This window comes from Nerophis ophidion, linkage group LG19, assembly GCF_033978795.1.
Source record: "Nerophis ophidion isolate RoL-2023_Sa linkage group LG19, RoL_Noph_v1.0, whole genome shotgun sequence".
Taxonomy (NCBI): domain Eukaryota; kingdom Metazoa; phylum Chordata; class Actinopteri; order Syngnathiformes; family Syngnathidae; genus Nerophis; species Nerophis ophidion.
The window spans coordinates 1,431,152-1,441,151 of record NC_084629.1 but is presented as its reverse complement, the minus strand read 5'-3'; the positions used below and the strand labels follow the sequence as shown (position 1 = coordinate 1,441,151).

Sequence of the window (10,000 nt, the reverse complement as noted above, 5' to 3'; positions counted from 1 at the left end):
TGATCAGATACTACTGCAATGAAAACTATTTCAACAATGTTGTGAACACTGCAGCAGCTGCACAGAAGACTTTTCGTAGTGACCCTATCTTCAGTGTCTTCCATGCATATGGCATCTTGATGCAAGGTAAGCTGCAAGCAGAGAGTCAAATGGAACAATACTCACCTGTACTTTTCAACATTCATCCACAGGTCAAGTTCGAGAAGCCACGGCAGAGCTGAACTCAATAAAAGATAGAGCCGAGGTGTCCCTCTGCACTATGATGGCACTTATCTATGCTGAGAGAAAAAAGATCAAACCAGGTTGGCCGACGGCGTCATTTTGAATGGGGATGATTTTCTAATGGTTATCTTTGGATTCACAGACAAAGATGTTATTCATGAACTTGAAGCTAAAATCAGGGAGGATCGCAAAAGTGCATCTCCCCAGAGCCTGTATCACGCCGGGATGTTTCTTTGGATGTTAGGCCGGAATGATAAAGCTCGAGAATACACAGAGCGGATGATCAAACTGACCAATGGCTCTCAAGAGGTGAGACGTCAAAGTTAGTGAGGAGGTTGGGATGTGTGTAAAAGTGCCTGGCTGACTTGTTCAGGGGGTCATCCTGAAAGCATGGATAGACGTGACATGCGGGAAAGATGATCATGCCAGAAAGGCTGAAAAATACTTTGATGAAGGACTAAAAGATGTTTTTGCGTTAATGGGAAAGGTGAGAATATTTCTTGTGCTCATTTTGATTCCTGAGATTAGTCATACGAGTGTCTGTCTACCTTGGTATTATTTCCTTGTCGCATTTGAGACTACAACTTTTTACACATTGAAATCATTGTTTTTGAGTGTCATGTGACTCTTGCAGGCACAGTACTGCGAGTACTGTCAAAATTACTCTGGAGCATTAGATGTGGTTAACAGAGTAATTGCCAGTTTCCCAGACTTCCTGCCTGCACTCATTAAGAAGATGAAGTTGTTTTTAAGGATGCAAGACTGGGAGCAAACCATGGATGCAGCAATCAGGTAAATACTGTAACCCTAACCCTATGGTAAAGTGACTACGAGCAGCAATCAGGTAAATACTGTAACCCTAACCCTATGGTAAAGTGACTACGAGCAGCAATCAGGTAAATACTGTAACCCTAACCCTATGGTAAAGTGACTACGAGCAGCAATCAGGTAAATACTGTAACCCTAACCCTATGGTAAAGTGACTACGAGCAGCAATCAGGTAAATACTGTAACCCTAACCCTATGGTAAAGTGACTACGAGCAGCAATCAGGTAAATACTGTAACCCTAACCCTATGGTAAAGTGACTACGAGCAGCAATCAGGTAAATACTGTAACCCTAACCCTATGGTAAAGTGACTACGAGCAGCAATCAGGTAAATACTGTAACCCTAACCCTATGGTAAAGTGACTACGAGCAGCAATCAGGTAAATACTGTAACCCTAACCCTATGGTAAAGTGACTACGAGCAGCAATCAGGTAAATACTGTAACCCTGACCCTATGGTAAAGTGACTACGAGCAGCAATCAGGTAAATACTGTAACCCTAACCCAATGGTAAAGTGACTACGAGCAGCAATCAGGTAAATACTGTAACCCTAACCCTATGGTAAAGTGACTACGAGCAGCAATCAGGTAAATACTGTAACCCTGACCCTATGGTAAAGTGACTACGAGCAGCAATCAGGTAAATACTGTAACCCTAACCCTATGGTAAAGTGACTACGAGCCACTTTACCAAAATGAGCTGATACATTTTGGCAGGTGGCTTGTAATTGAAAGCAACCCACTTATCTCCTTGCAGCATTTTACAGATGGATAAAACCAACCTGGATGCCCTACACATGATGACTCTGTATTCTTTATGTATCACTGGAGATATTACAGAGGTACATAAACAAACTTGAGCCGTATAAAGTAACAAACTGGCAGAAAATCCCATTTGAAGGTTAAATGCTGCTATTCTTCAAACTCCTTCTTGCTGTATCCCACATGGCAGTCAGTAAAGAATCTTTCCAAATTCATCAGCAGTCTGGAGGACCTGGAACCACACAACCCTGAGCTTGCTTACAGGATGTGTATCCCATTTAGCAGAGTGGTAAGACAATTCATTGTGCGTTTTTGTCACAATTTGTAAACATTTGTTGATTCCTTCCAGTGTGGCCGTGACGAGAAAGTCCTCGAGCAGGTGTTCAGAATGGTGGAGAAAGCCTTCGTTGTGACATCAGGAAACTCTGACATTGCCACAGAATTGGGGTACCTCATGGTTCTTCAGGGTAAAATCAAGGAGGCTATGGGGTGGTACAAGACTGCCATGGCTCTGGACGAGACCAGTCTCTCTGCATTGACTGGTGAGCAGAAAAAGTTGATGATGAAGCACTGCAGCATGGATCAAGTGCCTTGAAAATGAATAGTTCTTTCTTTCACTGCACAGGCATCATTTGGTGTCAGTTGATGGAAGGCTTCCTAGAAGAAGCAGAGAAAGATTTGGAATTTCTGACTGAAATTCAACAAACCACTGGAAAATCAGGAGTAAACACCTTCACTTTTCTATTTTACTTATGTTTCAGGTTCATATGATTATTTATCAAGAAGGAGGACTTGCTCTGGTTAGGGATTGTATTACTGTAGCGTTTTGAACCGATTTTCATCTTCAATATTGTTGTGGTCCACAATCAAGACCGCTTTAACCTAATGGGGGCTCCCAGAGCTGACGGGGGTTGTGGAACCCCCCAAACCTAAACATTCCCCGCAGGCCATAACTGAAACACCCCACCCTGAAAACACAGTTTGAAAAAAAGACATGAATACATCTCTTTTGCAATGGTCTCGTGTACATCCGTGCAAGTGTCTGGGAGATTGCCAGTGCTTTTAAAAAGTCCGTATTCAGCACGCTTGCCTATCACACTCCGACAAGATGAGTTTGCGCCTCGCTAGCTTGCAGCATGGGGAGAAAACAATGCAGCCAAGAGAGATAGTACACAAAAGCAGAGTTGTCTTTGACTGACGGCAATGAACAACAATCTTTGCATTTCACCTTTAAAATGAGATTCCTGGGATTCAGTGTTTGAAGACGGACCACAATGCAGCTAGCTTTGACTCTCTATTCTCAGCCAATGCTAGCACATAGCCACTGGAGAACCCTAGACTTGGTCCCAAGCCTGGATGGAGAACCCCAGACTTGTTCCCAAGCCTGGATGGAGAACCCCAGACTTGGTCCCAAGTCTGAATGGAGAACTCCAGACTTGGTCCCAAGCCTGGATGGAGAACCCCAGACTTGTTCCCAAGCCTGGATGGAGAACCCCAGACTTGTTCCCAAGTCTGAATGGAGAACTCCAGACTTGGTCCCAAGGCTGGATGAAGAACCCCAGACTTGGTCCCAAGCCTGGATGGAGAACTCCAGACTTGGTCCCAAGCCTGGATATATGGGGGGCATTAGTGCGTCTGCTTTATAAAGAACACCTTCTTTCTCTTTAATAAGTCATTTTTAATGTCATTAGGACATCCTTTATCTGCGTGCACTTGTGGCAGTTAAAGAACAGCGCCCTCTAGAAGAGGTTACCAAGCTCCTGGATGGTGCAGTGGAAAGCCACTTCTCTTCTCTCCATGGTCTACCTCTGAGTGTGGAGTACTTTCAGAAGTTCAACCCTGACTTCCTGCTGGAGATTGCCAAGGAGTATCTTGCTCTGTGTCCTACTAAGGTACCACTTAGACTTTAAGTTATTTAACTTAAAGGGGGATTGTTTGAACATTTCCTTGACTGTTTTTGCTTTAGCCTGCCACACAAGGCCGGTCTCCTGCTCCGCAGCTCAGGCGCTGTGCAGCGTTGTTGGACACAGTGGTCAAGAGGGTGCCTGGCCTCCTTCAGGGGGTCTTCCTGCAAGCCAAAGTTCAATATCAGTCTGGTGAGGATTACATTGTGTTCTAAATGTTCTTTTCTTTTTAGATATACAGTTGTGGTCCAAAGTCTACGTACACTTGTAAAGAACATCAGGTCTTGGCTGCCTTGAGGTTCCAATCATTTCTACAACTCTTATATTTTGGTGATGTAGTGATTGGAGCACATACTTGTTGCTCACTAAAAACATTAATGGAGTTTGTTTCTTTTATTAATTTATTATGGCTTTACTGAAAATGTGAGCAATCAAAAGTATACGTACAGCAATGTTCATATTTGCTTACATGTCCCTTGGCAAGTTTACCTGCAATAAGGTGCTTTTGCTAGCCATCCACAAGCTTCTACTTACATTTTTCACCACTAAATTTCTGCTGTTCAGCTAAATGTGTTGCTTTTCTCACATGGACTTGTTTCTTCAGCATTGTCCACACCTTTAAGTCAGGACTTTGGGAAGGCCATTCTAAAACCTTCATTCTAGCCTGATTTAGCCATTCCTTTACCACTTTTGAGGTGTGTTTGGGGTCATTGTCCTGTTGGAACACCCAACTGCACCCAAGACCCAACCTCTGGTCTGATGGTTTTAGCTTGTCCAGTAGAATTTGGAGCTAATCCTCCTTTTTGATTGTCCCATTTAAAGCAGCAGTTCCATTGGCAGCAAAACAGCCCCGGAGCATAATACTACCACCACCATGCTTGACGGTAGGGTGGTGTTCCTTTCCTGGGAATAGAGGCCTCACCTTTTCTCCTCCAAACATATTGCTGGGTATTGTGGCCAAACAGCCCCATTTTTGTTTCATCTGACCCCAAAACCTTCCTCCAGAAGGTCTTATCTTTGTCCATGTGGTGTCAGATGAAACAAAAATGGAGCTTTGTGTCTTGGGCACAGTTGGGTGTTCCAACAGGACAATGACCACAAATACATGTCAAAAGTGGTAAAGGAATGGATAAATCAGGCTAGAATGAAGGTTTTAGAATGGCCTTCCCGAAGTCCTGACTTAAAGGTGTGGACAATGCTGAAGAAACAAGTCCATGTCAGAAACGCAACACATTTAGCCGAACTGCAGCAATTTTGTGGTGAAAAATGTGCACAGAAGCTTGTGGATGGCTAGCAAAAGCACCTTATTGCAGGTAAACTTGCCAAGGGACATGTAAGCAAATATGAACATTGCTGTATGTATACTTTTGATGTCTCACATTTTCAGTAGAGCCATAATAAATTCATAAAAGAAGCAAACTTCATGAATGTTTTTTGAACAAGTATGTGCTCCAATCACTACATCACAAAAGAATAAGAGTTGTAGAAATGATTGGGACTTCAAGGCAGCCATGACCTGATGTTCTTTACAAGTGTACGTAGACTTTTGACCAAGACTGTATGTCTGGGTTGATTCAGGTGATGTTGATGCAGCTCAGAGCAGTCTACATCACTGCCTGGAACAGTGTCCTTCTCACACGGACGCTCATCTACTCATGGCACGGATCCACTTGCTGCGCAGAAACTTTTCTTTGTGTTTCCAGTCGCTGGAACTTTGCCTTAGCCATAACTTTCAGGTAAGATCAACAAATGAATCATGTTGCCAGTTCACAAAGTTCACAGTCTTTATTCTGGAGTTATACTTTGAAGTTGGTGCCGCTTTTAAATGTCAAACCTGGATCTCTTAAAGCTCCATCACATTTCTATTCCAGATTCGAGAACATCCACTGTACCTTCTGATAAAAGCCCAGGCAAAGAAACAAATGGGAGAGCTGAGCAAGGCTATTCAGATTTTACAAATGGCAATGAGTCTGGTAGAGATCTGTAAGTCAAAAAACAAAAGCATTGAGCTGAGTCCTACAGACTCTGCCTCCATCTTCTTGGAATTAGCTGAGGCTTTGCGTCTCAGTGATAAACAGGTATGGTGCACTCCATCGCTTCGTTACACATAAAATGATGGAATATTTGAACCTTTTAAATTGGTATATACATCATTTCATGTTCAATATTACAGCCGGAAGCAGCCAAAGTCATGCAGGACGCCATTAATGAGTTCTCGGGAACTCCTGAAGAGCTTCGTGTTACTATCGCCAATGTGGACTTTGCATTGCTGCACGGTAGTACCGAGGTGGCACTGAGCATGCTCACTAACGTTACATCTGAGCAGCCATACTACATCCAAGCCAAGGAAAAGATGGCCGACATATACTTGAACCACAAAAAGGACACACGTTTATATGTCAGCTGTTACAGGTGAGCAGAAAATCCTGCGTATGTATTCAGCAGAAAAAGAAGTGCAACGGACAAGAACCTCCGCAGAGCAAATGTCTTTCATGTGCTGCTATATGTTGGTGTGTTACCCAGGGAGATGGCGGACAAGCTGCCCAGTGCTCACACTTATGTCTTACTAGGGGAGGCGTACATGCACATTTTAGAGGTAGGTCATTACAACTTCTTTTATACAGTAAAATAGGATTATTGTTTTAGAGCTGCTGAGCCATCCTGTAGTCTTCTGGCTTCATATCATGAAACCCCAAAAATGGCGTGCGCCACATGCAGGCCATTGTGGCTTGGCTTTTAAAAAAAGGACCAAAAGCAAGGGATGCTGTGGCTGGTTACATGTTGAGCATGTGGATTTCTGCCCTCCTTGTGCTTTCCACATTTTGGAAATACAACTTAAATCAATGCCTGTCGATTATTTTTCACACAAAAACACCGACCCTACCACTCATCCTAAAATAATTCAATCCTTAGCCGGAGAAAGCCATTGAGATCTATGAGCATGCGCTGGAGAAAAACCCATATGATGGAGCTCTAGTCAGCAAGTTTGGTAAACTACTGGTCAAGACACATTACTTTCACAAGGTTTGTACTTCATTTCTAATGATGCTCATGTTATTCTACAAGCCAGAGTTGACCAAGCCTGTGCTGACAGGCAATACATTACTATGAAGCTGCCCTCAAGAGCGGACAACAGAGTTTCCTGCGCTACGACTTGGCTGAGCTGCTCTTGAAGATGAAGCAATATGACCGCTGCCAAAGAGTTTTGGATGATGCTCTGTCCCATGAGCCAGGTAATCAGCCAAACATTATTTTGGATCAGAACTTTTGAAAGTAGTCTTCAAGTAGATTTCAATAAAAGCAAAACAACTTGAAGATACATTTTCAATGGACAGCAATGTTCTGTATCCTGAGAAATGTCAGTTAAGAAAAGGGTAAAAAAGCCTCAAAGTGTTTTGCACATGTGAGTTCAACATTTCTTTTTTTATCAACCATCAAAGGGAATAGACAATGCACGCTATCAGAGGATTGCCGTTATTTGATGCTGTTAACAAAGGTCCAAAACAAAGTGGACAAAGCTGAAGAAGCCTTAATATCCCTTCATAGGGTAAGTAATTCCAGCTCCCGGGTTGTTTTTTAAGACATCATGATCCCTTTTATTTTGTATCAAAATGCTATGCCATTATCGCTGATCAAAGCAAGCATAAATTTATTACATTGTACAAGTCACTTATTCCTACACTATAGTAGCCATGGCAACAGCTTTGAATTGTGTTTCTGTGTGGATGATGGTTGCTGTTATTCTTAAGAAATAAAGCATAGTGTTGATAGGCACGAGATGACCAGGCCAAGGCGCTGAAGCGAGTAGAGTTGGAGGAAACTGAAGCTCTTCCCAGGCAGAAGCAGCTCGCCGCCCAGATCTGTGCTGAGATGGCGCAACACTACACAAGTCAGAGGCTTTACGAGAGCGCCATCAAGTCCTACAAAGAAGCTCTCGTGCATTGTGAGACTGATCACAAGGTTGGTCCTCCAGAAAGTTGTGCTTGACTAGCCTGATCATCTTGAATCTAATCCCAATTTGTATCAGCGGTGGAATATCATTTACTCACAAAGCAAACGGTTTCTACTGTAGGTGATGCTGAAGTTGGCGCAGACTTTCTTCACCCTGGACGAGGTGGATGCGTGCCAGGAGCAATGCAATGTCATCTTGAAGAATGAGCAATTGAATGAAGATGCAAATCTGGTGTGTGTTTCTTGAAGTCAGGACAAATTTGGTCAAAATATTATAATATGAATTGGATTTGGAATCACAGAAAGTGGAATTCCATTCATTTCAATTTAGAGCAATTCCATACATCAGGTAGCAGGAATAATTTCTCATGATTGGGCGGAAAGGTCTATTGGAATGCCAAGTAGCTCCAGAAGCTTGCAGGACTGGAAACCAGATTCAAATTCATGAAATTGGATTTAGGAAAAAAAGAGACATTCCTAATTCATTTGATCATTTTGGGCAAGGCAAAGTCGAGTATTAGTTTTACAACAGGTGTTTGTGTTCAGATGATGGCTGACCTTCTGTTCCGGAGAGGTGACTATGAACAGGCCATTTTCTGCTATCAGCGACTGTTGGAGCGCAAGCCAGGTGCAAAAGCAACATGTTAGAATTCAGAGAATATCTTTGCTCCACATCTGAACTTTGATTTTGTCATTTCAGACAACTACCCTACCTTTGCACGCTTCATTGACCTGCTGAGGAGGACAGGAAAGTTGGAAGACGTGCCGAGACTTTTTTATAGAGCAGAACAGCATTCTTCCAAGGCCAAGTTTGACCCTGGCTTTATCTACTGCAAGGGACTTTATCTTTGGTAAGTTTGCACAATTACAGTGCCGTTGGTTCTCTACATTATACTAGAAAATAGTGCTTGTTGCTCAGGTACACAGGAGAAGCTAATGCTGCTCTGCAACACCTCAACCAGGCACGGAAAGACACCAAGTGGGGTCAAAACGCTCTCTATAAGATGATTGAAATCTACCTCAATCTGAATAATGACCTCATGGGAATAGAATCATTTCAAACAGATTGCGGAAGCGGGTAAGAAGATTGATTATGCAAGAGCCAATAAAGACCTATCCTAAGAGCCATTTGGCTGGACATTCAACACATTCTCTCCTAAGAACCTACAGCGAAAAGCAGGAGATGCAGTTGGTTGCCGTGACAACAGCTCAGCAGCTACTGGCGGAGATAAAGCCAGAGACCCCAGCAGGACACGCACGCCTTCGTATCCTGGATCATTATTGCTTACTGGCGACTAACCCAAAGACCAACATAGAAAAAGCCATCTCGGTTTTCACAGAGATAGCAACAAGTATGGTAAGTGGAAAAGTGAAGTTCCCACATTGACCCGAATAGAAGATGATTTTTTCTAGTAAAAATAGAATGTATGAAAAACAAAGGCCATCTCATATTTACAAAGCAACAGAGTTCTCAAATGAATTCTTCCTTAAGGGAGTCAGAGTTTATACTTCCATGTCACTGGCAAACATTTGAGTGTCATGGAGGGAGTGCTTGTCTCATTACCATCAATTGTTCATGGAATGAAGGGAAATCAGAGAGAGGAGAGTCTTGATCCTTTGCTTGACTTCAGAAGGACCACGTAGCAGCCCTGCTGGCCACGGCATCGGCCTTCATGATGGTGAAACAGGTCGCTCAAGCCAGGAACCAACTCAAACGTATCGCAAAGTTAACTTGGAATATTGTTGATGCTGACGACTTTGAGAAGAGCTGGCTGCTGCTGGCTAACATCTACATCCATTCAGGGAAGTACGAGCTGGCCGACGACCTCCTAAAGAGATGCCTCAATCATAACAAGGTCAGTCCCACTTTTCACATATGGAATTGTTGCTTCACATACAGAACTACTTTAACATTGTTGTGTTCCCCTTTATGTTCTGTTAAAAGTGTAGCTCAACTATAGACAAGACCACACATTTTAGTGAAAAACTAACAATGCAGATAATACAATTCATCAGTTTTGCCCATAAGGCACTCTACAAAAACATTGAAAAAAAGGCCAACAATGTTCCATTTATATGCAGCTGTTGTCAAAGCTCAAACAGAGAAGCTACTTTTCTGGCGTTGTGGCACATTGTCTTGCTCACACTTGGACTGTCTTCTTGTCCTTTACTGAGACTTCCTCCAGCTTCTCTACTAGCTTCGTTTTATTCTACCAAGTACTAGCTAGCTTCGGCTGTTAACAACGTTGTTTGCACCTGCCAGAACTGAAGAAGAAGCAACTGAAGCAGCATGTGTTGTATTGCCTATGAGTTTGGAAAAGTTCACGCTTGAT

General features: G+C 42.9%; 1 protein-coding gene and 1 long non-coding RNA gene across 7 annotated transcripts in view; one reads left to right on the top strand and one right to left on the bottom strand.

Annotated features, from left to right (window-relative positions):
* LOC133537857 (tetratricopeptide repeat protein 21B-like) overlaps positions 1–10,000 on the top strand; it is a 41,229-nt gene that overhangs the window by 6,133 nt on the left and 25,096 nt on the right. The window contains exons 2-26 of the mRNA XM_061878942.1: positions 1–126; positions 192–302; positions 365–531; positions 596–709; positions 857–1,014; positions 1,808–1,892; positions 2,003–2,101; positions 2,162–2,354; positions 2,438–2,535; positions 3,504–3,704; positions 3,779–3,908; positions 5,295–5,452; positions 5,588–5,794; positions 5,890–6,128; positions 6,240–6,312; positions 6,630–6,740; positions 6,811–6,949; positions 7,157–7,263; positions 7,488–7,676; positions 7,789–7,899; positions 8,214–8,295; positions 8,368–8,518; positions 8,587–8,745; positions 8,829–9,024; positions 9,299–9,523. The exon at positions 1–126 is cut by the window's left edge and continues 4 nt beyond it. Of these exons, the coding sequence (XP_061734926.1) occupies positions 1–126; positions 192–302; positions 365–531; positions 596–709; positions 857–1,014; positions 1,808–1,892; positions 2,003–2,101; positions 2,162–2,354; positions 2,438–2,535; positions 3,504–3,704; positions 3,779–3,908; positions 5,295–5,452; positions 5,588–5,794; positions 5,890–6,128; positions 6,240–6,312; positions 6,630–6,740; positions 6,811–6,949; positions 7,157–7,263; positions 7,488–7,676; positions 7,789–7,899; positions 8,214–8,295; positions 8,368–8,518; positions 8,587–8,745; positions 8,829–9,024; positions 9,299–9,523 (3,629 nt within the window). The remainder of the gene's footprint in view (positions 127–191; positions 303–364; positions 532–595; positions 710–856; positions 1,015–1,807; positions 1,893–2,002; positions 2,102–2,161; positions 2,355–2,437; positions 2,536–3,503; positions 3,705–3,778; positions 3,909–5,294; positions 5,453–5,587; positions 5,795–5,889; positions 6,129–6,239; positions 6,313–6,629; positions 6,741–6,810; positions 6,950–7,156; positions 7,264–7,487; positions 7,677–7,788; positions 7,900–8,213; positions 8,296–8,367; positions 8,519–8,586; positions 8,746–8,828; positions 9,025–9,298; positions 9,524–10,000) is intronic.
* LOC133537858 (uncharacterized) overlaps positions 1–10,000 on the bottom strand; it is a 24,351-nt gene that overhangs the window by 433 nt on the left and 13,918 nt on the right. For 3 of the 6 annotated variants that reach the window (XR_009802861.1, XR_009802860.1, XR_009802858.1), the window contains one exon: positions 2,478–3,880. This is a non-coding gene — a long non-coding RNA (uncharacterized LOC133537858). The other 3 variants (XR_009802859.1, XR_009802857.1, XR_009802862.1) reach the window with 2 other exon arrangements.